Source organism: Streptopelia decaocto, assembly GCF_964273445.1.
Source record: "Streptopelia decaocto genome assembly, chromosome: 7".
Taxonomy (NCBI): domain Eukaryota; kingdom Metazoa; phylum Chordata; class Aves; order Columbiformes; family Columbidae; genus Streptopelia; species Streptopelia decaocto.
The window spans coordinates 25,142,636-25,168,871 of record NC_138661.1 but is presented as its reverse complement, the minus strand read 5'-3'; the positions used below and the strand labels follow the sequence as shown (position 1 = coordinate 25,168,871).

The 26,236-nt window shown below is 46.1% G+C and overlaps 1 protein-coding gene across 6 annotated transcripts in view; it reads right to left on the bottom strand.

Moving 5' to 3' along the window:
* AREL1 (apoptosis resistant E3 ubiquitin protein ligase 1) overlaps positions 1-26,236 on the bottom strand; it is a 40,742-nt gene that overhangs the window by 6,601 nt on the left and 7,905 nt on the right. For 4 of the 6 annotated variants that reach the window (XR_014184719.1, XR_014184720.1, XR_014184721.1 and 1 more), the window contains exons 5-20: positions 25,369-25,606; positions 24,223-24,392; positions 23,964-24,144; positions 22,987-23,234; positions 19,980-20,057; positions 19,330-19,471; positions 18,808-18,929; positions 16,975-17,050; positions 16,499-16,608; positions 15,801-15,980; positions 15,529-15,654; positions 15,212-15,341; positions 15,066-15,124; positions 14,786-14,875; positions 13,622-13,797; positions 12,373-13,434 (exon numbers count right to left, since the gene is read on the bottom strand). Coding sequence is in view for 2 of the 6 variants with exons in the window: in XM_082059477.1 (XP_081915603.1) it covers positions 13,332-13,434; positions 13,622-13,797; positions 14,786-14,875; positions 15,066-15,124; positions 15,212-15,341; positions 15,529-15,654; positions 15,801-15,980; positions 16,499-16,608; positions 16,975-17,050; positions 18,808-18,929; positions 19,330-19,471; positions 19,980-20,057; positions 22,987-23,234; positions 23,964-24,144; positions 24,223-24,392; positions 25,369-25,606 (2,229 nt within the window). In the remaining 4 variants the exon portion in view is untranslated. Of the gene's footprint in view, positions 1-10,270; positions 13,435-13,621; positions 13,798-14,785; positions 14,876-15,065; positions 15,125-15,211; positions 15,342-15,528; positions 15,655-15,800; positions 15,981-16,498; positions 16,609-16,974; positions 17,051-18,807; positions 18,930-19,329; positions 19,472-19,979; positions 20,058-22,986; positions 23,235-23,963; positions 24,145-24,222; positions 24,393-25,368; positions 25,607-26,236 lie in introns of those variants that run through there. The other 2 variants (XM_082059477.1, XM_082059478.1) reach the window with 1 other exon arrangement.

Genomic DNA, 26,236 nt, shown 5'->3' with positions numbered 1-26,236 from the left:
CCAAGAACGGAGGCTCCACAGCCTCCCTGGGCAGCCTGCTCCAGTGTCATTCACACTGATCTGACCTCTGACAAAGATGGTCATCAGCCACCTTTGCTGCAAGGGGTTTGGTCACTGCCAGAGGAGCTGGAAGTGCCACTCTTGGAGATGTGACACCCGTGGACCTGCACAATGCTTTTGGTTGCACCTCTTGGCTCCAGTCTCCAAGAAACTCCCTCAACCCCCAAGCTACAGGGCCATGTTCAATAAGTTCAGCCCAGAGCAAAAGTGGGGTGTCCCCCACACACTGACCATGCAAACACAGCGATAGCGGACCCAGCCCTTGTTGTTTCCCTCCATTTCTTTCTTTCCGTTCAAGGCAAATGAAAAAGTGTGGTGGGGGAGGGCAGAAGACATCATTTGGCAGGAAGACTTTATTCTTTCAGAGTTGATTGCCTCTGAGATTGAGGAGGATTAACCCTACAGCCCCTCCATAAACACCAGACTCCCCCACAGCCACCACCCCCACAGACCCATGAGGATCCCGGGCCCGCAAGCCTGTATTCACAGATCTGTACGATTTTACCTCCTGGTGCTTTTCTGGTTCTCATTATCTCTGCAGAGCTGGTGACACTTAGACATTTCACCTCCCTGGAGGCTTTTTCTGGCACCTTAAGCCTGATTTATGCAACACAGCCACAGCCGTCCTGATCACCCACGCTCACCTCTGGCTTGTTAACACCCTGGCCAGCCAAGGACCCTTCACCTCCCACCAGCAGATCCAAACCAGGCTGAACCTCTGAGCACACCGGAGTTAAAGCCTTGGCAGCTTTCTCCTCCTATCCCTTTCCCTCTCATCCATCGCTCATCATTAATCACAGCAGCCTCTTTCCACCAGGGACCTGCCCCTGCAGCTGCCAGGGGAAATCCCAGAGGCAGGGCAAAACTAATTAGCAGTTGTCGGGTAACACTACCAATGACCTTAGCCTAGTCATGAACCTCAGCTGCATCTCCAGCTCGGGGTCCCTCCCCAGCCCAGGGGATGCTTCTGGCGGGAGAAGCGGCTTCTTCCCCAGCCTCATGTCTTCTGCTCTTGCTAGAAACCAGTTCAGGAACACAACAGCAGGGGATTTAAACAGCTCTTAACACTTATCACTGCCTGTCCCCAAAGGCAAATCTAAATCCAAAGAATGGCTACAACACATGTATATCTGTTTGCAACACCTCATTGGAGGAATTAAAGAGTGACAATGATAACTGTACTCAGGACACGATGACAACTATTTCCATCAAGCCAAACAAGACTGAGGCCAAGGTTGGTCCAGCCTACTAAATGGTGCTAGAGCTTCAGCCTGGGCATGGTACCAAACATTACAGTGGAGCCCCTCTACATGGCCCCTAGACATCTTTGCATTTGCAGGCCTGGCGATCTTTAGAAGCCTCTCTCCACCATCCTGCTATTCCTTTTCAGGCTCTTTCATGCTCTTTGTCCACACTGCCTGCACAAGCTATTTTGCAGGGGGAGGGGTCATCTCTGATGAGCCATCTGTATCATACCTAATGCAACAAGGGGTGAACTGCCTCTGCAAGGCAAACCTTGCACCTTTGTGTTGTACTTGGACACATCTGTCTTGCTTGTGTTATGGGAAGGGCCTGTTCTCTGTCCAAGTCAACAAATATGGTCACCAGGAGAGGAAGGGCAACAGCACTGAACACTATAACCTGGATACCCCACACGTTCCCTCTGAGGCCGTTGCAGCACTCGTATCCAGCCAGGCCCGCCAGAGAGGAGGATCAAGCAAGGGCAGCTGGACAGGAGCCCTTCACGCCAGCCAGGCCTCCACATACCGACCACAGAATTTGCATCCGAAGCCGCTAACAAATGAGGTGAAGGAAAAGTATGGAACAGGGACCAAGTCTGGTCATGGTTTGAGTCCTGACTCCAGAGCAGCTGGTGCAGCCTGGCGGGTGATACACCACTCAGCTGTCTCAAACACCCTTGCTGAGCTGAAATGTCCTCCAGCATGGACCAAGCATACCCTTCCACTTCCTTGATTTCCTGCAGTCTGGTAAAATTACAGGTAAGAAAGGACCCACCGCACCCCCTCCCAAAGCAGACTTTATGCATCCAGGGTGCAAGGGGGAGTGGAGTCAAGACAGCAGGTGCACAAAGTGGTTTGCAGCGATTCACCACAACTGAACATCCCTCCAACCAAACCCATAGGCTCCAAGACGCCATCAACACATCACGGTTCCTCAGCTTTTGCCATGCTGTGAGCTCCCCTTGTAACATGGGTGCCACTACCTATTCTGCTTGCAGAGCTAGAGCAGGCTTTCTTCCAGCTGGAAGCCATCCAGAGCTGCCACCAAGGTCCAGAGAAGGGAGCAGGAGGTGCTTCAAGGAGTGGTAGAAGGGAAATGGAGGCCAAGGCTCGGGGGCACTGAAAGAACCCAGTACCTGTGGGTGCTACAGTGAGAGGTACCATAGGGTCAGACCTTTCTATTGCTACAGCTGCAGAGATTTCCCTCCTTCTATCTGTCTCCCTACCATCTGCTGAGACGACTGCAGGGGAGAGGAAGTTTGCAAGGGTCACTCTTGGGCTGAAGCAGATGGAAAGGACCTGCTGTGAGCATTTTACTAGAGATGGGCCAGACAGCTGCAACATGCCCCCCGGCTCCCCAGCCCTGCAGAGGGCTTACTGGGATGCAGCACACAGAGAGTCCCAGGCCACGGGCACTGGCTCACAGCTGCACACGCTGCCCTGGAGGCTTGCTCGCAAGGACAGGGGCCTGCAGCTGGACAAAGGAGTGAATTAATAAGCTGTTTAAGTCCTTCAGCAGAGGCCTGAACAAACAGATGCTGCCAGGAGCTGGTCCCTCCCCCTCCTGGGGACTGTCCTTCTGGTCAGAGACAGATTTTCACAGTGCTTCCAGAGAGGGAGAACCAGCAGCACTTTTGTTTGATACACAGAGTTCCAGGGCCGCCTTCTCCCCCTGTGCCTTTGAACCCGCTCCAGACTTCTCAGCCCTCCAGGCCTCCAAACCTGTCCTGCTGTGGACCTAATTAACTCCCTTGATCATTTATGGTCTTTTGTCACTAAGGCAAGTAACAGGTGAACAGAGGCAGCAGATCCTCACGTGTGCTCACATGGACTCAACTGCTCCCTTTGGTCTGCTGATGAAGCTCTCTCCTGCCTGCCAAGGGTGCCCACGGTCCCTTCTCTGCAGCCAACCACTTCAGAGGGGCTGAGGAGAACACACAGCCTCCCTGCTTCCAGCAAGCTCCCTCAGTACCATTGCAGCCATCAGAAAACACCAGAGTCTTCTCGGAGCATGACACCTTTGAACTCAAGCAAGAAGACCACGGACGACACGATAACCCTGTCTCCTTTGCTAGCACCAAGACACCCCTGAGGGTTTCTCATCGCTCCCGGTTGTTTGCACATTTGCTCATGCACCCACACACGCTCAGAAGCCTCTGGCTCAGCAGGCCAGGCACAGGCACCAGGCCCGATGGTGATGCTGCCACAGTAGTTTCTCCCCTCATTGGTATCCATTCAGGTTTGCACAAAGCCAGATGGATTTAAGAACCTGACCCCATTGATCTTTTACCCATGTTCCCTCCTACCCCTGGCACCACAAGGATGGAGGGGGGCAGGGCCTTTCACAGGAGGATTCCTGGGCAGGATTATCTTGGGGTTCCTGGACCAAACAGGCAGCTCCTCAGTCTTTGGAAACCTTCCTTGCCTTTGTTCCTTGGCCTTCTAGGGCTGGGGGAAGGGATCCAAATGAACATGTTTGTGCTGTTCTTCTTAATAGGGTGTTGTGTAACACAGAGGAAAGTGACTACACCGGGGACCCCAGCTGAGAACAGAGACTTTAATCCTGCTGCCCAGGGAAAACTTGGAAAAAATACCTACATCTGTTCTGTTGCATTAGGCTCATGGCTCAGAGGCTGACAGCTGACCCTGGCTGCTCATGATGCCAAGGTACAGCCCCTGCCAAACAGTGCCAGGGTAAATTACCATGACTGATTAGAAAGGCAAAAGTCAGCCAGAGAAAACTAGGGAAGGAGATCTCCCTGTGCAGGTTTCTGGAGAAGGCCAAGACAGAATGCATCAGAGCCCTTCGTCTTCTCTGCTGCCACATTGGCAAACAGAGCAAAGAATGAGCAATAGTGGAAGAGAACAAGGCAGGGAAAGAGATGCAGGGAAAGGGCTGAAGGTAAGGAGGCAGAGAAGAAACCACAGCTGCATCCACCTCTTCACGGTGCTCACTAAGGATGGGCTTCAGAAGACAACCCTCCTAAATCAAACCTGTGCTAGGCTGGGGCCATGGAGGAAGAAAGGTGCTCTTGTGTCTATAACCGGGGTTTAAAGGCTCGAGAAGCATACGGGGCAGATGCTGGCCTCGCAGAGCAGTGCACACTCTCCCTGCTGTCAGTCTGCCAGCTCTGGGACATGTAAGAACACAAGTGTGGGGTTCCCTGACCCAGCACTCCAACACAGCTCCTTTCCAGGCTCAGGCTTTGTCATCACCTCACATCCACCCAACAGCTCAGAAAGGAGTATAAAGGAAATAAACTATCCAGGGAACAGAACACCACTACTGAAATTTGGCTAACAGCAGACACCTAGATGTTCTGGAAATATGTCAAAGGCTTCTCACTATATTTGGCAGGTTTTTCCATTGATAGGCCTACTGGGAACATGGTAGGTGCTGCCCTGGGACCACAGGGCATGAGGGAGAGGCCCTTCTCTGTGCAGCCCCTTTGACAGGCACAGCAGGACACTGAAGGTGGCCCTCCCCGAGGTGGGAGAGGGTTCTGGAAAGCTGTTAACACCCAGTTCTGTGAAGGATCTGCCTGTTCCTTTTTAAAGTATTAAATTGGCTCAACCCTAATTAGCATGACATCTATGACAGGATTAAAGCAGATTCTGCTTTCCTGCCTAGGGCCACCAGCTGCCAAACACTCCTCCAGGCCAGGATCCTCCACAGGACAGCGCGTGGCTTCAAGAGAAGCAGAAAGAAAACTCCTTTCTAATTCCTGTATGTCACAGGCAGGTTTTGTCCCCAAAGCAGGAAGGTTTGTTTGGTTTAAATATTATTTAACCATGGATGTTTTCATTATCCACATCCATGTCACACTTTTATCTACCCTTAGGAGGGTGCTTTCCTCGGTCCATCTGTGGAGCAGACAGCTTTGGTTAGCCATGTGCTTGTTGCCTTTCAATCCCTGCCGGCTGTCGCTTTGACCTTGCTCGACAGGACAAAGGGATCAGGAGGATCTGTGTTTCCTCAGCACCCTTCAGCCTTCTGTAAACTTCTAATTCAACACCACAACCTCATATCAGACTCTGGTCCTCTATCAGTCTCCACAGGCTACCTCTTCACACAATCCTAAACCTGCAGTGCTGAACCAAGTGCTTGAGGAGCAGGGATCCTACTGAGAAATGCAGCCAGAGATGCTTTCTGATCCATGAGCATGTCTGCACTAGAATCTAAAGATGTCTCTTGGGTCCAACACCACCAGTCCCATGACTCTTTACCACCTTGCTCCCCTGCTGTTGGACCTGGTGCCTTCCCCTCTGCTCCCTACGCTGCTGGGGAGCAGATCCCTCAAGGTCAGAGCCTCAGGCCTGAGCTGGCTCAGCAGTACCAAGTGCATTTCACCTCACTAATGTGTTTGGTATGTGGCTTCTCTGAAACCCTGACACTTCCCACTTAAATTGCAGCTCAGCCCTGCTCAGGAGTAGGAACCAGAGGGGCTGAGGCACAGCAGAGCCAACTCTCGGAAAGATATTCCCAGAGCGCCTTCGAAAGCCACTTCCCACAGGCTACTGACACAGCTAACTGCAAAGTGATAGGTCAGCTGTGCCAAGCCACCTCCACTCAAAACCAGCCTGAGGCAGAGTGTCCAAGGCAGGCACCGCCTGTGCAGGAGCCACTGCAGGACAGCTGCCCCCTGAGGATGGTAGCAGGCTCCTTTTTCTCTCCTGCCCCTGGAGCTGCTGCACTGCTCCAGTCACCTACTGCAGCTCATCCAAGCTCATGACAACTTCCATTGCCCCAGGTTCCCTGGAAAGTCTAGTGGTGCCTGCAGTTAATAATAAAAAAATCCATTTAGTTATAATGAGCCCTAAAAAGAGAACATCAGCTCTCCGTGCAACAGCTCAATTCTGCTTTCTGGTCCATGCATTAAAACTCCTTCCCCCCTTGCAAACTGATGACTAATCTGTGTCTCAAAGCCTGAGGGAACACATCTAATCTGGTTAGTGTTATTGCTGTTGTTTGTTCATGTTATGCACATTATTCTAACTAAGCGATTTGTCCTGAGTCTCCTGAGAGACAGTGCTGCAGGTTAATAATACATATGAAAATCCAGCTTCCTTTCATACATTTTAAATGTATTGCCTGTTGGAAAACAAAAGGACAAGGGGGAGTGGTGCAGCAGGGACTTGTGCAGGACCAGGGGATGCTCCCTGGACGCTCATTCACTTCTCATATGCTTCCGTTTGGTGATTAGAAGCACAGCAAGAGAATCTGCCAGACAACTCATTTGCTAGATTAAGAGATCTACTGAACAACAACAACAAAACCCCCAGACAACTGTAACTCAAACTGCAGGGTTTCAAGAGAGCTGAAGCTGGCCACTCTCAAACCTGACCAGCTCAAGTTGACTATCGGTCCCCCTCTGGTGGCCAACCAGCCACAGCCACCTTCTGTTGACAGCACAGGGCTGCCACATCGCTACCCGTCCCTGCACCGCGGCACCTTGAGCACCCCTGAGCCCCACATCCCCCAGAGCACCCCAAGCCCGGCCAGCATGGCTCTGCTCAGCAGGCAGCTGGGCAGCACGGCGTCTGAGCATGGAGCCGAGTCAGGGAGCATGGCAGCCCCAGGCACCAGGGCAGATGTCATGAAAGTCTTCTAAAGGGGAGAAGATTCATTACCAGAACAGCCAGCATCTGTTAAGCCCTCCAATGTGACAGCCTCCGGGCTACCCACAACTAGGCCCTTGATTTTTAATAGCGATACTGTGTGGCACTAGGAGCCCACATCTTGAAACAGGGACCCATTGTGCAAGAAGCTACACAACATCCAGACACTGAGAGACTGTATGCTCTGTGGGATGGGGAATGAGATGGTAAGAAAGGACAGAAGATGAACAGGAAGAGAGCAAGCAGAAGAAGACAAGACAACACTGGTCAGCATAAGTGACAGCAGTCAGTGAGATGCTCTCAATGGGTGAGGACACGCGGCACAAAAACAACAGTCCAGTGTCTTACAAAAGATAGCAAGGTGACATTTTTATACTATAATTTTTAGTTTCAACAATGACTACAATTGCTACCAGTGTGTTACCTGTTGTTTCCAATATAAAGGAGCCCAGGAGAGGGAAGGCTGTGTACTGCTGCTGACTGCTCTGGGCACAGATCAGGAGAAGGGGCTGCCAGTTTTCCTTAAGTAGGAGTCTGAGTCTGTCCCACACCAGCAATAAAGATCTCTGCAAATCTGAGCTAGCCTCTACACAGCAAACCACTTACCCAGACAAATCTGAACCCCTTGGAGCTGGTTTCATTTGTATTTCCTTGTGTTTCTTCACCCACTGCAATAAGCAGCACTATCTATCTCATCTCTGTTACCGAAGCACAAGAGAGCTGCAAGCAGCTGTTCTTTCTGTAAGAGATGAGATCTCCAAGATTATGCATAAAATTGCGTGGGTTTACAGGCCCTCAGAATTATGTTAGCAAAAATCCCCAAATTAAGGGGTGGGTACAGGCCAAGATACTTCTCGCAACTTATCAGAGAATTGCCTCGAGAGGGAGAGAAGAGTTTGGTTTTGGCCACTGCAAAGTCACTCCCCTGCAAAATCACCCCAAATCACTCTAGCCTTCACATGCCTCAGAGAAAGCTCTGGAGCAGCCTTAGGCCAATTCCAGTTTCTCCATCCCTCATATGGTGCAAGAGCTCTGCTTCCTTCATCTGTATTCATTGCAGCTTTATACCAAGGCCGAGATGTTTGGCTCTTGGCCTCACTCCCCGCTTCCAACACCACGTGCAATTGCCCATGCCTCAACATACTTTGCAGCATGCCATCCCTGCAGAAGGGTAGCTGGAAAAGACTGATCAGGAATTTTGGGTGAACTTCAGCTACAGCTGTTTTGTTTTACTACAAAAAAAAAAAAGTTATAGCAAATTAGGTCTAAAAATGAACACATTCATGCAGTAACACCTCCCTCCTACAATCAAGTTTCATGCTCCAAAGAGCAGAGATTAGAGTTTCTCAAGCATTCAATTAAAAACAAAACAACAACAACAAGAAAAATCCAACCAACCAACAAAACACAACACACACAGAAAAACAAACAAACAAAATCAAGGAAAGGGTTTAAGAGGAAGACACTAAAAATCTCCAATCCTGCACTGCACAGCTGGTGCCAAGGCAGGCTGAGGTTCTGGTGGACTTTGCTGTTTCCTGTAAGTTTTTTTCCTTTTATAGTTCCCATCATCACATGTTAAAACTCCCTCTGCTGTCATGTGCCAGGTCAGTTGGACAGAAGATGGTAGCAGAACAGTCAAAACCATATAAAACACAGTAATTCACTGTGGGAACCAGGAGTTACAACCTGGTTCAACTGACCAAAACTCCAATTTCCCAAGCAGCACAACTTGACATATCCCAGGTCAAGTGGCCCTGTACGGAATCAAGTATCCTAAGAAATCATGCCAATTCCTTGGTACTGCTGGAGACACAATCTGGGACATGTAGGATTCCAGCACCATGTGCATGGGCACAATTTCTTTCCCAAGTCCATGCCAGGTGCCAGGATAAATGGAGGCTGTGGAGTCCACAAGAAGTCACTGTCACTCCCTCTCCAAGACATCCAAAAAAACTGGTGATCAGGATGGACAACACAGGCAACCAGAGGACATCATGCACCCTGCAAAGAAAGGCAGAAACTTAAGAACCTACTTCATGCTAAAGTAACACAGCATGCTGAGTGCTCTCCTTCACACCCAGAGTTTCTAAAAACTTCAGCCTCAATTTGGCCCCCTTCCTAATAGGCCATATTACTAATACTGGTTGTGACGTGTAGACATGTCCACAAGATTTGTTGTGTACCATTTTGCTCGTGCCAGGTTTGCAGACAAAGTCAACCACCTCTTAGTGCCCTTGACCCTGACTCAAGCAGCTCTAGACTCACAGCTTCTGTGATTTCAGTTTTTGGATTCTTCATAACACCACTGCTTTATCTAGCCTCTGTTTTCCCTGAGTCCAGTGTAAGACAATTTTGCTCCCACCAGGAGCTTCTAAATAATACCATGACCCAGCACAATGCTACGGAACAATCGCCAAGACTCAATGCACTGCTCGCTCTTATTTAGCTAGTGCTCATGGCTTGAAAGCCAGAATCAAGGCTTAACAGTGGTTTCATACGGGAGAACATCTGTCTAGTTATATAGTGGAACACATGCAGCCAGCCCATGCTGTGCTGCCTGAAGATGGACTAAATCTTTGTACAGCCCAGGAAACAGTGTTTTCATTGTTTTATGGGCAGCAATGCTAATGGACACAGAATCGTGTTGCAGAATCTTCTCAAGTTTTAAAGTTATTATTTTAATCCTTAAGCTAAAAAAAAAAAATCCAAGGAAAACTAGTAATAAATTTAACGGTTTTTGTCAGAGCTGGGAACAGCTCAGAGCATCACAGAAATTGAATATTGTCCCTGAAGGTAACAAGCTGTCAACAAACTAATTACTCTGTTGTTTGTCAGCAGACACTTGCAGGTAGACTGTTTCCACTCTGCAATCTGAAAGTATTTTGTACAACTTAAAACAGTGCAAAGGACTGAAATGCTGCCTCCTCTCCTGGTTTGATCTAACCCTCTTGACAGTACAGTGAAGCACAAGCAGTGCAAATACCTGCAGCTCAGAGCATCAAGTAATAACACAGTGAGATGAAAAAGTAACGGCACCAACTGCATTGTTAGTTTAGATAAAAGAGTCCTTAAAATATTTTCTGGCATTACCAGCTGCTTCATCCCATTTTCCAACCTACTGCAGTAGCCTGTAAGCCGCAGCCCAGAGTCCTGCCTCTTCGCAGCAGCTCTCAGGCCCTGGGTTCAGTCAGGCATCCTGGAAGGCTGCAGGTGGAGAATTATCCTCTCCCTGCTGCAGCAGACCTCAGTGAGACACCTGAAAACCGGGAGAGGCCCCTTGCTCATAGAGAGCACTAACCAGTTTGATTCCCTCTGTACAGCCCCGAAAGAACACTAAGCTGTGAAGGTAGCATTTTTAAAATATTTTATTTATTATACAAACTATTTACAAAATCAGCTACTACAACCACAGGCTTCCAAATTTTGGCTGAACTCTGCCAGAAATCCACCAGAGGGAACTAGGATTTGACCACAGCTCCTAGTTTCTAAAAAACATGCAACGTTGCCCGCAGGTGCAGACTGAGGTCAGACCCTCCGCACCTCAAAGCAGCTTCAGGAAACACAGAACCCATCCAAGATGATACCAGGATCCCAAAGATTTCTACAGAAGGTTCTCTATAAAGTGAGAATAAATAGAGGGTAAAACGAAAAGTAATGAGCCTCTGCCAGAAGTAATATATAGTATGGGTGACCAAAGCACATCCCCATTGCCAGTGTTAAGGGCAGCACAAAAAGTGACTGCTCTGGGAAAGGGTGTAAAGCTAGAGACAAGTTTAGAAACATTGTGATGGATCTCAGGAACATGGGACCAGCCAGGGGCCTGTGGAAACAATGGGGACATGTTTAGTTGATTAAGAGCACCCATCACAGTTCTGACTTGTGTAAAAGAAGAAAGTCCTTGGCATCTGCACAGCTGCTGGGACACATGGGGTGCTGGCTACAATGCTGTGAGAGGCATTTTGGAGCTCTTTCCAGCAGAGGAAGACTGCCCAATGTCCAGCTACTTCCTCCTCATAATAAAAAAGTCCAGCTCAGGAGAAAAAGGGAATAGATTCCTGAGGAAGATGTCACTGGCAGAGTTGGCCCATAACTACAAGTCTGGAAACATCCTCACCAGGTAAGACTGCAAGACAAGGCTGCAACATGGGAACAGCACCAAGTTACACCGCCCAGCAAATAGGAGTTAAGCCGAGCACCACCACCTCCTCTTGGGCCCTGGAGAAAGCAGCGAAGTGGTGGCATGGAGAACACAGGAGCTGCAACTCTACTGACCACGGAAGCCATCTGCAATGTAAATAAAATGGTACCATACTCTCCACCCAAAGTAGGTCATGACCTTGCAGAATGGAGCCTGCACTAAAAAAGGGAGAATGGCCGCACTTAAAGTGATCTGTCAGAGTGCAACAGTGGCAACTCTCAAACTGGCAGCCTCCCAGCACCTCAGTTCCAGCAAGGGAATGAATTCACAAGGCAAAGAAATCCCCCTGAGTAGTCTCAGTGCTCAGCTGGCTGCTTTTTGGCACCAAAATGACTTGGTTTTTTCTGTACAGAAGTAACATACTCAGCCCAAGAATGACTAAGATGCTGCCTTAAAAACATTTTCTAGATGTAGAATGTTTCCCCCAAATTCCCATTCAATTCAACTAAGCTATACTGGAAAAAGCACACACAGTTATCTTAAAACATCCATACCGTGCAGAAGTCTGCCTGGATAATTCTGAGGACAGCAGAAAAGGGCAATATATTATTATGCGACTTTCTATCTAACACGATGCTCTAAAATTAGCTCAGGGATGCCAGTCTGAAACTCCATTCTGGAAGAAATCCAGCAACTCCATAACCCAATGAAAACTTACATTGCAGGTAGTACCAATGTAGGTTTCTCACATTTTGACTCCTGCATGCCTTTGACTCCTGACCTGAACTGTCTAATGGACTGTTGAGAACTTAAAAGATCTGGAATTTTGCTTCACTGAAGAAGTCATCAAGATTCCCAGATTCCCTTTATTGCCCTGGGAAGGGCTGAATGGACTGCCAGCAAGAACACGCCCCAGTCATAAGCCAGCACTTCTCATGCTGGTCTGCTTACTCATCTCCCCACAAGCCTGACAATGGTGCGTGCAGGCTGCTGAGAGATCACTTGAGTCAAGTTCTAGTTAGCATTTTGTGCTGGAAAGCCAGCAGCATGGAATGGAACAGGAGGAAAGGAGAGCTGAAGAAGGAAGGTAGGAAAATCAAGAGGACAGAAAGCCAGCTGCTCTCCAGGTTCCAGCACCCCTCTGGAAACTCTGCCTGAAATGCAGTAGAGAAAGCAAGTCTCTGGCTGCTGCATGATAGAGGTAGAAGCCAAGACCCTGTGGGATGACGGGGCTGAGAAAGCAAATCTTGCGCAGTACCATCAACTCAACAACAAACACAAGTCCATCGCACACTGTAGCTGCTTATTGACCTGTCACTGTTACTACATGACACACATTCCCTGAAGGTGAACACGGGACAGGCATTGGTGCTCAGCATTGAGGGATCACACTCAGCCCATACTCTCTCCTGAGGAAAGGAAAAGGCAGGGGCATGAGACAGCTTCCTGTGCAACATCCACTGTCAGAAACATTCAATGGAGGAGAAACTCCTCTTCCAGTTCATTTGCAGAGGCTCATAACCAGCCACCACTGCAGAAGGACGCTTCTGCTGCTGGACCCTGGTGGAGGTAGAACAGGATCACTGTCAGGGCCAGCACTTGGGCGCCCATGAGATGGTTCTTCCCTTTGGGTTACTCCTTCCAGTGGACACTGCCCATTTTTCTCTGTGGCACAGGTGACAGCAGCATCCAGAGCAAGGTGGAAAAGACCCTTCTGGGTCAGGTGCTTAAAGAATAAACAGCCTTATACTCTTGATGAGTGACAGAGTTAGATGAACTATCAGGGAGTATCACTGGGAAAGTCAAGCCAAGACATGGAAAGTTACTAAGGCTTCCTGTGAGCCAGGTTTCCAGAGGGCTCCATGCTGGTTTTCCCTCTTCCTCCCAGAGAGCTATAATAAAGGCAGCTCAGCAGATCTCCTGCACCTCGCTGGAACTTCTGCTTATGAACTTTATCTTCTCACAGAAGGAAGGGTGTACAGGGTGCAGGCAAATCAAGTGCAGTATTTCCTTGATAAATGCACCAGAGTCTTTTTGCTGTTTCACACTGAACCAAAAGGAGCATGAAGGAAAGGAAAAGCTGAGCTCTTGATGACATATTTGGGATACGGAAAGGCCACGTGACATCTTCTGGATGACGAATTCCTTCACATGGAGTCTTTGCTCTGCCTCCATTGCCCACGTGAAGGGAAGGAGAACAAGCAGAGGACTGAACCTGGGTCTTGCCACGAAGAGCCAGGAGGCTAAGTGATCTCCAGGAAAGGGGAAAATCACAGCATGCCAAAGCCCTCACAGCCCTCGCTGATAGCTAGCTGCAGCATTTTGTGCACTTCTTCATAGGAGTCATAAGTAGGGAGGCACAACTGGTTAAAACTGTAAAACAAAAGAAAAATTCCATTCAGACTAGATCCAAGAGGGGACCATCCCCATCAGCTGCTTTTAGATGGGTTGACACCAGCGTCACAGACATCACATGTTATACACCACTTGCCCACCACAACCAGCCAGTGTCATTCCCACAAGCACAATGCAGAAAGTCCTTCCACCCCAGAATACTTGCCAAGTGTGGGCTGTTGGCAAAGTACTGTGAGTTGGAGCCGCAATGATCTGGAAAGATGGACAGAGTGCAGCAAACCCTCCTGGGGGCAGCTGGGAGGAACCAGTTGTGAACTGCAAGAGTCTGGCCAGCTCTTCCTGCGTGAAACTGGAGACCACAGTCCAAAACCACCTCATGACCTGTTAGGAAACAGGAAAGGTAAAGCCAGGTCAGCCAAGGAAATCAAATAAACATATAAACGAGTTGCAAGAAGATCAGTCAATTGTCCTTCTAAGCAAGTACTCTAGTAAATAGTCAGAATTTTTTTGTTTTACCAGGGTGACACGTAGAGGCAAGTATTACATTGTTTTTTATCAGTTAAGAGATGTCCCATGCTATTGTCTCCCACCAGTTCCTTCCCTTGAAGCAGAAAGGCTTCTGCTTTCTCCACAGAGATTTTACTTTCAAAAATACCTGCACAGGCAATGAGGTAGGTTTACAATGCAGAAGCTTACGTGCTTCTTGTACTATACTCATCTTTTGCTTTTCCACATCTTCTGGTACTTTTCCAGGAAGGTGGAACCATCCTAGTGTTTACAGTCAGAAGCTTGTATTCTAATCTCTTTTCGTCTTGGGTGTTTTGGCAGCTTCTATTATTTTTCTAAATGAAGCTGCTACCATTCCCATACCCTTCCCACTGGGTAAGGCATGGAGGAATGGGAACTATTACAGGGTACAAATTTAGGCTACTACATCAGTAGTCTTTACCCCAGCACCGAATTCTAAACACTCCATGTGGGCTGCAACCAAGATCTTCAAGCATCCCTTACAGTTAAGTGTATCACCATGAACATCTTCAGTAGTAAAAATTTCCACAAATTCCTCCCGAGTCCCTGCTGAACTGTCCTTAATTAGTGTTTTGATGGATTTTCTTAAAAAGACCACTGCTGCTGATTTTTACCTGCTGCTGATTAAGCATCATCTCTAGTCAGCCTGGCTGAAGGATCTCTCTAATGTGAAATGCTATTCCATAATGCATATAAGTCCTACTTCTGAATCCCAAATCTTCCAGTTTGTCCTGGAAGCCTAATTTCCACCCAAGAAATCTGTTCTCAGTTTTAAGTTGTCTTCTGCTGTAGGTGGGATAACTCGTTTCAGCAAGAAGGAGGAAGAAACCCTTTCACTTACCTTCTCACGGAAGTGCCAAGATCCTCCTACCACTACAGCATGTGCCTTGAAGTCACAGACACTGATATCTCCAGTACCGCACATAAGCAACTGAAAGGCAAGAGACTGCAGTCAGAAAGTCAGGAGCCCAGGAAAAAAGGCAACAGCTACCATGCAGATTACAGATGTTTAAAATGCTTAGAAAAGAAATGTCTTGGCTCTATTCCAGACCCAGAAAACACTTCATTTGTCAGAGAGGAGGGGAAGTATGGGTAGAGATGTTTAGGGAGGCAGCAATTACCTCAAGCTCATTCTCATCAAAAATAGCCAGGAGGTTCTCAGGAACTAACTCATTAAGACCTGGAAGAGAAGAGGAAAGAAGAACAGCAAGTGCTGTCATCCCCTGGGACATAAAGGCAGAAAGGAGGGGAGCAGACAGCACGGTACCTTTCAGGAAGTGATCCACCTCCTCTCTAACCTGACTGGCCAGCCTGTACTGTGCAAGCAGATTTAGATACAAGATCTTGTTTTCATTGGTCACTGGTACTTGAGCCCCTCCTGTCACCAGTTCCACCACCTGAAAACAGGAGAACACTTGAGGTGTGACGAGCAGCACTCCCCAAACCTGAACTCCCAACCAAAATAAGCCCAAGCAAGGAGCTAGTGCCCAGAGTAAGCTCAGTTTTCTGGGGCACAAAGAGTTCTCAGCCTCCTCTGCTACAGGCAGAAGTGGTTAAGCTGTCCCACCTTCCCTCCTCCCTCACCTTCTCCAGCTGTCCTGTTTTGCTATACTTCTCTTCAGCAAAGACCAGATCCATCTCACTCACATCATTGTTCAGTATGAAACAGACTTTGGATTTATAGAATTCTGGGTCATCCGTTTCAAAATACTGCGTGAAACAAAAAGGTGGCAGGGACATGGAGAGAAGAAAAACACATACATTGTTAACCAGGACTCTGGATCTGCTTCTACTATACCAACGTTCAACCTCTCACCAGACCAATCCAGTCTCCAGACAAGGCTAGGAAGCTTTACCTTGTAATGCATACGAAGTCCTATGATCTGAGCCAGGAAGGATCGGGTGAAGCGAGCCCGAACCAGTTGTTTGTAAGCACCTCCCAGAGATGATTCATAAAGACACTTTCCTACTAGGCGGCCTGCAAATTCATACAGTTTGAGTCGCAAATATGTGGGACGCCCTGGATTTGGATGTACCTGCAAAGAGGAAGCAAAATGAAACATCCAAGTACCACACAAGACAAGCACAAATAGCAAGTACAGGACCAGTTCAAGTCACTGCATCTCTCAGGCTGTCTCAGGAACTTTCGTGTAACAACCTCAAAGCTAAACAATAGAAATAAAACTCCTGAGACTGCCTAGGAAGCATACAAAATGTTTCACACTCACAGGCCAGAAGCTGTATGAAAGTAGAAATGGATCTGAAACATACAGACCAAGCAAAGCCTCTATACACTCTGACACCACCTCCTCTTTCCCAGTCTTCCCTGCTGGCTGGCCACTCTCTGCTGCTCATCCAACCAGTTGTTTGACACATCAATGGGTTAAGATCATTAAGCAAAGCCTTGAGAAAGGCAGTGGAAGTGACTGTGCAGGCAAACTAAGGAATGGGAAAGGTTGCACATCACTTAGTGAATTTAGCAGCGTCATTATTTAACCAGCAGCATGTCAACGCACACATTTCTGTGCATTCAGCATGGCAACTGCAGACTCACCAAGGCCTGGTTGTTATCACTAAAGCGGGTAAAGAGTTGACTGGTGGTATCAAATAACGCCTTACAGATGAGCTCAAACCACTCCCTGCGTGGACCTCCCCAGTCCAGAGCTACAAGATAAAACAACCTTGGTCAGCTGTGGGTCATCAGTTCAGGAATTTCATGAATGGTGCTCAGTAGTACCCAAAATGAGAGCTCATTGCAGTGAGCAGCTCTATAGCAAAAAAGCAGTAGACGAGGACTCCAGAACTCTAGGTTCTGCTCTCAAACCTAGTCCTAATAATGTTTATTTGGGCCTACATAAAGTAAGGGTAGAATAGCATCAGCAGGATAATTCACTAACATCTGTGAGTAAGTGAAAGGGCTGGAAAGCCACAAAGGATAGACATACTACAAGAAACCAGAATTTCAGACTAAAACTACTCCACCATCATTCCTTTCACTTGTTCCACAAATACATTCATAGGATAACTCACCTTCTTCATCCTGAAAAATCACTTCAAAGTTTTTGCTCCAGTCAGAAACAGAAAAATTTCGTGTTGCTTTAAAAGACTGAAAAAAAAAAAAAAAAAAACAACAACAGAACAGCAGCAACCATTACTGCTTGGCACCTCATACCCAATATACAATCCTACACATGTGGATGGGCAATTTAAGCAACACAAATAACAAGAAACAGTCTAGTACTCTGAAGTATAAAAGTGAAAATTAAGAAGGCCTCCGGTCGAATTCTTATTTTTCCAAAACCACGGAAGCCAATTGCTCATTTTCTATTATGAGACACATTACCCACATAAATACAGCTCATCTTAAAAACAGTGTGAGGTCTTAGCACAGCACAGATGTATCCCTCTCTAGGCTGCAGTACAGTATTGTTTAAAGTATTAAAATGCCTGTGGGAAGGAGCAATTTCTGTACAGCACTCTCAGCCCACGAGTTAGATTTTTAAAAGGAATGTTTCAGAGATAATTAGAAAACAGCTTGAAGGGTTCACTGAGTTCATACTTAAAGCAAGTCACGATGCAAAAAAAGTAACAAAATATTTCAAGTGCATAGAACTTCCTGTGTCCTCACTCTAGATTTCAATTAAAGGACATTTAAAAAGCTACACAGCAGTCCTCAGTCATACAGATAGCTTTGGCTTAGCTTATTTTCAAATACGTTAGAGCATCACACTAGTCACACCTCTTGGCTAAACACATTGGTCACATTCATTGTGCCTGTTGACCTTGGACACTAAAGCTTATATTTATTATTATTATGGCACTTAATTCTCTCTGTCTTACTAGGCTATGTCATTCCTCGTGACACTGCAGGAATCTCCAAAACAGCAGGAAAAAATAGTTATGGAAATATTCTTTAGAAACCAAGTCATTTTGTAGCAAGCTATTAACCCAAACGTAGTCTTGTAAACACTGCAAGCTCCCACGTGCAGAAAATATTCCAAACCACAGATTTACTGAGTGTAAATCAAGGGAAACCCCAGCCACTCCCACTTTCCCCAGAAACATTATTTTCCATCTTTATAACATTACTGTTATGAGACCCATGTGGAAACAATAAGTCAGGATAACTGCCTGCCCTTCATACACAGTATTTAGAACATCAGCTAATAACTGTGTTATATGAATTACTCTTAAGTTCAATTTCAGAATCACATCGGCTCATGTCAGCTTTGGTGAAGACTTAAGGACTCTCCAGAATATTTTACCATCACACTGAACTACTACTAGAAGCCTGCCGATGCCAGAGCTTCATGCATGCAGCTCAGAAACACCTGACTTGACAGCTTATCTCACCAAACAGCTCTGTACCAGAAAAACAGTAAAGACTCAGGAGCTCCAGGTTCTGCTCCCAAATCCGACACAGGTAGACAGCCTCTCTCTGGGCCTCAGGTTCCAATGTAAAGTGGGGACAGAATAGCACCAGCAGATTTCCTGCTTTTACAGGCTATGCATGCATTTGCCCTAGACATGTCTCAGGGCTTGATTTACTCTGTGACAAGTTCCTTAAAAATTTATCAGGGCTGAAGTTTCCTAATTATTTAAGAAATCGATCTGATCTTACTCGGTGTAGAGAAGGAACACAGCATCCCACACAATACCAACATGAACACAGAGGAACTACCTTGAGATTTTTTTTTTTTCCCTGTCTCAAGCTGTCTACTGGCACCTGCCTTGAAACAGAAGGACTAATCATTTTTAGAGTAGCTGCCCTAGCACATAGCAGTTTGGATTTCCTTAGGCACTGAGCAGAAGAAAAAGGATGGTGGAAGCATTGGGGTTATGCAAAGTGACCTGTGCACTCACCGACTCCAGCAGACAGTGACGGCTGACCTTCAGCGTGACCTTTGAATGAGGCCTTTTCATATGCACCTGACGTAGCTCTCGCTGAAAGAAGTTCACTTTGTCCTGGAAAGTCTCTGAGCCTCCTGTGAACAGGAACAGTTTCAGTCAGGCCTGAGCAGTCAACACCTCAAACACCTAGAAGACTTCCCAGGGCTAACTGCGCAGGTTAGCTTTACAGCCCAAGTATGAGTTTATTACAGCAAAGTTTGGAACCAGCACTCTAAAGGCAGTCTGCAGTTAGTCTTGCTGAGATTCAGATACTCGCAGGTGCTCTTTCAAAAAGTGTGACAGAAAAGCCAAACTGAAAAGGAACAGCTGGCCTGATGAAATACATTCACTGGAAGCACCAACAGGAACAGAATGTGAGGCTCCAGGAGTTCTCATCAGATGTTATTCAGTGCTGACAACCTTCACTCCTAAGGGGAACTAGCAGACTCAAGTGCTAACTCCTGGACTACTGTACCCATCTCACCACCCCTTTACCTATGTTTTTATGCAGAGAGCGAATAAAAGTGGCTGCCAAGATGTTCCTCTCCTTGCAGCTGAGTTCCACAGGGGGCTGGATCCCATCATCCACCACCAGTGTCAGTAATTTGTGCACAGGGTCAGGACCAAGGTATGAAAACTAGCAGCAAAAAGATGCAAGAAAGGGTAAACCCATCATGCAGAAGGCACAGCATGTTCAGTAGACAGAGCAACACCACTTGCACCCTAAGATTTTTTCTGCTCACCCGTACAGAAGCAGTTAACAGCAACACTATTTCAAGCACCCAAACTCCAGTTAGGAGGCTGCTTCAAACCTCAAACCCTGGCCTAGGGGCTTCAGTGGACATAATTACAGTATTTTAGCAAGGTTATGAGGAAAATAAATAAGAGAAATGCAAAAGAAACAAGGATTTTTGCCTAGGATTTGGACAAAATGCAGGAAGGAGTGATACAACTGGCTCCTATTTATAAATATTAGCAGAATTTAGTCACTGAGAGGGAATACCAAAGTCTGACTTTTATGCAACAAAATGTTGCTCCGTGAGGGACAACCCTTCTCTCCAAAAGCAAAATTCAGACTGTCATTCACAAGGACCACAAGCTAATAACGTGAAGGTGCAGTGACAGCTACATGGAAAGAGGCTCACCTTTGTGCCAGGACATACTCTAAAGGTGAAAAGGCGCCATGGAATGATCTTCAGGTAGAATTCTTTCACTGAGAATTGCTGAGTAACCACAAGGAAAATAAAATGTGAAAGGTCACACATCTGTTAAAGGTTGTCTCTGAAACAGGAGGCACAAGACAGATCTATAAGGCCAGACCTCCCTCCAACCCCATGGACAGGTTTCTGCAACATTCGGTGACATCTTCCTCTGGCACAACACATAAAAACCCTGAAAGCTGTACAGAAGTGTAAGCGGTTTGTCAGTAAGATTTTACTGTGCGCATTTACAATGCATGTGGGATACCAGCACAACAAAGATTTTGCATCAGAGTAAGCCACTGAGTTCAGTAGAACATCACCCATCTAATTGGAAGGTAATGTTAAGCACATTTGAGAGGCTCAATTCAGGAAAAGATTGTAATGCATTGACAAAAAGGTTTTTGAAAAAGCCATGCTAGCAGAACTATTCCTACTAATTTTCACAACCAATTCAAACAACTTTTAAAAAACACTCACAACTGCTAAATCCAGGAGAATGGCAGAAACAACTTCTCAGTATATTTCTGCCAGAACAAATAACTACTAACTGTGGAACTGTCGCCTTCTGGAGAACAAGCTAAGATGAAATTTTTGAATCTTTAGACAAAACATACAAAACCATTTCCTGCACAAGTCTGTTCTAGCTTCAGTGACTGGAAAAAATGATGAGCAGCATTTCTCCAGAAACAAAGCAAATATGAACACCAACCTCTTCAAGAAATAAGAGCATAGCAATAGTTATCTCCTGTACAGAACAGATGTTCTATATATATATAGATATATCACACACACTATATATATATGTGTATATATATATATATTTACACACATATACAAGATAGATATACCACACAAGCATCAGAATCACATCAAAAACTTCGGCACCTAAAGAGAACCTGCAACAGTATCCAATTTTGGTGATCTTTAACAGGTAAGGCAACAGAAAAAAGCATGGAAGTCCAGAACGATACCCTAAGGATGACAGGATGCTGAGCTCATGAGGACCAGCACCCATTCCCAAAATCAGTTCTTAGAGTTGCATGCAACAGAGGTTTAGAAACCTCTAGCAACACCATCCATCCTACAACTTGTACCCATTACCCCTCATCTTTTCCAAGTGACTTCCTGTAAAAGGGAAGTCTCTATCTTCTTTGTAGCCACCCTTTAAATACCAGAACATGGTGATGAGGTCTCCCCTAAGCCTTATTCTCTCAAGCCTGAACAAGCCCAGTTCTCTCAGCCTTTCCGCATATGGCAGCTTCCCAGTCCTCTGATCATTTTTGTGGCCTTTCTCCGGACCCTCTGCAGCCTGTCCACATATTTTTTGTATAACAGAAACCAAAAGTGAACACAGTATTACAGGTGTGGCCTGAAAAGCAATGAGTAGAGTGGAATAACAAGTTCTTCACTGGTGATGCCATTGTTGATGCAGCCCAGCATTCTGTTGGTTTTCTTTGCCACAGCAGCACACTGTCCACTGGTATTGAGTTTGTTGTCCACCAGGACCCCCAGGTCCCCTTCCACAGAGCTGCTCCCCAGACAGGTAGATCCCAGCCAGTGCTGCACTCTTGGATTATGTTTTCTCTGAAGCAAGACCTTATAGTTATCTTTGTTGAACTCCATCATGTTCTTGTTAGCCCAATCTTCCAGCTTATCCAGGTCATGCTGCAGGGTGGCCCTCCCTTCTGAAGTGTCCACTTCCCCACGCAGTTTGGTGCCATTGGCAAACTTTATCAGGGTACACTTGATCCCATCATTCAGATCACTTATGACGATCTTAAACATCATTGGGCCCAATATCGATCCATGGTGGACCCCATTCATGATAGGTTGCTGGTTTGAAAAGGATCCATTTCCCACCACCTTCTGGGTGCGGCCTGTCAGCCAGTTCTCCACTCACCACACAGACCACTTGTTTAGATCATAACGCATCAGTTTCTCTAGGAGGAGGCTATAGGAAACTGTGCCAAAAGCATTGGAGAAATCCAGGTAGACAGCATCCACCACTTGCCGCACATCAACCAAGCAGGTTACTTTGTTGTATAAGGCAATGAAGTTTGTCAAGCATGACTTGCCCCTAGTGAATCTGCATTGGCTTTTCCCAATCACATGCTTCATTTGACTTGTCATAGGCCCCAGGAGGATTTGTTCCACAACTTTACCAGGGACTGAAGTAAGACTGATGGGCCTATAATTTCCTGGATCCTACTTTAAGCCCTTCCTGTAGAAGGGGGTGACATTAGCCTTGTTCCAGTCCTCTGGGATGTCCTGCAAACTCCACGACTTCTCAAAGATTATGGAAAGCAGCCTTGGAATGATGTCAGCCAGCTTTCTTAACACCCTTGGGTGGATATTGTCAAAGTGAATTTAAATTTATTAGTAGATTTAGTGGAATTTTCCTTCTAGTTTTCCTGAATGCAATAATGAGCAATAGATTCTGCTAACATATTCTTACTATAAGAGAATCCTCAGTTTCTCTTGACTTGTTTGAATCCTGTTTCTTCTACTTACACATTTACCCTTAGACCATTTTTGCCCTTTTCTTTTCCCTGAAACATTAAAGGTACAGGACAAAGATGGAAAATCTGAGCAGTGCCTTCCTCTAAGATCCAATCTACAGGTACTGGAAACTGAGAAAGGGAATGGCAGGTCTGACCTGCGCAGAGCAAAGAAAGGCAAACAGACTCTCTGTTGAACAATCAATGAGAAAAGCCCCAGTAGGCTTTGGATTAGACCTAGAAAGATACATGAAGTCCTAAAACTTCAAGGAGCATTTTAACCTTATTTTCCATTACAAGCTTCACGTTTGCTGTCTAGCCTTAGGCAAATCTTTTTTTAACCAAATCTGAGCCACCTAAATCTGGAGCTAAGATTTAGGACGCAAGGTAAGCTCTTCAGTTGCAGTGTACTTTAAACATGCACTCAAGAGTGGTAACTTTGTGATATCTACCTTCGGTGACACATAGCAGTAAACTTTTTTAGGTTTCTTCACTTTCTCAGGGGTTTGGCTGTCAGAGGGAGAATCTTCATCTTCATCCTCAGTTGCAGTAGAAGGACGGCGCTGGGAAGAGCTCAGGTGTGTTGGTGGAAGTTGCCACTGACTGTTGGTATAACTAGGAGCATCGTAAAGGTAGGCTTCAAAGTAAATACTGACACCTGAGGTGGACACATTGCGTTCTACAATGTTCTTTTCATTCTCTGAAGGAAACAGATATGAAAGAGTTCTGTAAATCTTAACAGAGACCAGAATCAAAAAGTAAAGAATCCACAGACTGCCACCAAATTACTTATTATGAGTTTAAAGAAAAGGCTACACATCCAAAGGAAAACCTGGTCAAGTGAAACTCTGATAAAGAGAATACAGGAGTGGGATGAAAAGATTTCAAGACAGCAGTTTGTCTGTCCTGGCTTCAGACAGTGACTCATTCAAGAAAAAAGGAAAAAGGCATACAGAACCCCTGCCTCAGAGCACCAGGCTGAAGGCATAGCCATGTGACAGCCACACTGCAGACTGGCTCAGAAACCAGGAATTATAAAAGCATAAAAAAGCACAAAGGTTACATGCAGTGTTCTTCATCAATATAGCTTAACATATAACACATGACTGGCTCACTTAACGATATGGCTCAGATGCCAAGGACTAGCAAGCAATAAAAATTGCCCAATTTCAGAGGTAAACTTCCTGAGATGGGTGAAAAAACACACGTGCTTTTATGTGCTCATGGAACTGAGAGTATCAGCCTTCAGAGATCTCCCTTGTCAGCAGCAAATTAATTTACCTTAGCATTTTTAAATGAATAAGGATTCCTTGAGCAAATAAGCATGGCTAGCCTGCAGGGAAGCTACATTTAGGTCTGCTACACCAGTGTGCAAATCATCTTGTAAGAGGACACCTGGAGAACAAATACCAAGTATCTCTTGACTCACCACTTAACACAATGATGTCAAAATCGCCATTGCTTATGGGCTGGTTCTGGTAGGAGATGCAGGCATGGAAACAGCCCCTACAGTGCAGGGTGAGTCGGAAGAACACTTCGCAAGTCTGCCGATTGGACACCACAGACTTCTCAAATACAATGTCAGAGCTCTCTTCTTCTTGTGGACCCAGCTAAACAGAAAACAAATTAATAAAGGGGGCTCTCTAGCTCACCTGAAGTCAAGCAGCAAGGGGTGGGGTTGCACACACCTCATGGATGGAGACACTGTAATTGTGCTCATCTATCAGGGACACAGAATTGCTGGTGGGATTGTCATACTCATCTCTGGGAACTATCTGCAGAGTGTGCTGCTGCCCACAGGTCAGCACCAGAGTGGAGAAATGGCAGACAATTTTGGTTTTGGAGGGAACCACCATCCCTGAAGCAGACAACAACAGTTTAAAGTCAAACAAATTCCAATGTGAAGCTGCAAAGCACAAAGAAAAAGCAACCAGGCGCATAACACCCTTGAAAATTGATCAAATTTAAACACATTCTGTTCTCCTACATTCAAAAACCAAAAAATATCTGAGCTCTGAAACACATGGTGTGGGGCACAGCGTTTGCCTTGGGTCTGAAACTTAATACTGATAAAGCAAACTACTAGTCCTCTAAAGAATGCTTTCCTCCATTCTAACCTTTCAGAACTTGCTCGCATTGCAGATACAAAGTACGAGTTGGCTGACATCCAAGGAAACCAGCAAATTAAGCTTGCCAAACAAACTTCAGTCTGGAGGGTACCTGAGTGAAATCTGAACTTCCACTTTCTGAAGGAGTACCTTGGCAAGCTTTGTACCTGTTCACAATGCAATGGAATGGAGGTACTGTCAATGACTATGTACACGAAATAGCAAAGATGCAGATTGGGTCAAAAAAAACAGAAGGAAACAAATTTAAAATTGATAAAAAGGAAATGTTTCTAAAGCAGTGTATAACCAAAGGTAGCAACTGTTTCAGGAGCTTAAAGAGTAGGGTATTGAAAAGAGGAAAAGAGTCAAATCATGGCAGCTTTTCCAATTTGGATGCAAATAACTCAATACTTTCACAAAAGACTTTCTCTGACTACTAGATGGGTCACGATGAAGTTGCTACGAAATAGAGGATATGACACAAGCGGTCAAGGAGTTTAAGCAGAACTGACTTATTCTGTAAGGCAGTTTCTATTTTGCCACACATTGGTAGTCACAAGTATGTTTTAGTCATTGGTTTATTGCTGGGATCTACACATGGCAAGAGGAAAACAAGAGTAACCCTTCCCCTGTCACCCACCTATTTTAGCTGGAAACACATCTACCTAACCACCTCCAATACCTCCAAATCTACTTTGAATCACTGCAGGGCCACTTGGACCTTACCTGGCTGGAACACCTTGTAGTAGGGGCTGTAGGCCACATTCAAGCCACCAAGTTTTACAGTGATCTCGTATCTTCCAGCCCTGCGCACAGTGAAGGCCACTTTCACCACATTGGAATTAGGCTCCTGAAGAACTTCCTGGGTTACAGGAATATCAATTGCTAGCTCCACATGGCAGATGTGAACTCGCAGCCCCACAGGCCGGTGAGCAGGGAAGGGTTGCCCATTTTTATAGAATAACTGCATGGGAAATGGAGAAGTCCAGGTCAGCAAAAATATGCAGTTCACATAGGAAGAGAAAGCAAGTTGCCTTGAGGAAACAAGGGTAAGAACTCCAGCTCACCAAAGGAAAAAAAAAACAAAAAACCACACCACGAAAACAGCCTGCTCTGTCACACAGGCTGTGCTCTCTCAAGTGAACATGGCACGAGTGGGCATTGAACACCCTCATTCTCTTTTGTGCTGGAGTTTAAATGAGTGCCCTGAAAAGAACATGCCTCTAGGCATTTCTTCTCTGCACTGCTAGTGCAATATGAGAACAGAAACCAAGAGAACCTACTATCGAAAAGAAAAAAAGCAAAGCCACATCCTTTCAGAGAAACAAGGAGATCTTGTTCACATGTACAGCTAAGTTCTGGAAAAGCTCTCACCAATTTGTTATAGAAAACAGTACAGAGAAGAGAACAGTGTGGAGAAGATGCTGACATAAGGAGCTGACCCAGTCTGTACTGATAAGAAGCATCAGTGTGGAAATGACACATTAGATAAAAATCACAGACAGCTCAATCACAGAAGTGATCTGCCAGACAATTTCAGAAGGTAACACATCTCAACCGGTACTTCCTTACAAGGAAAGAATTACACCTTGAA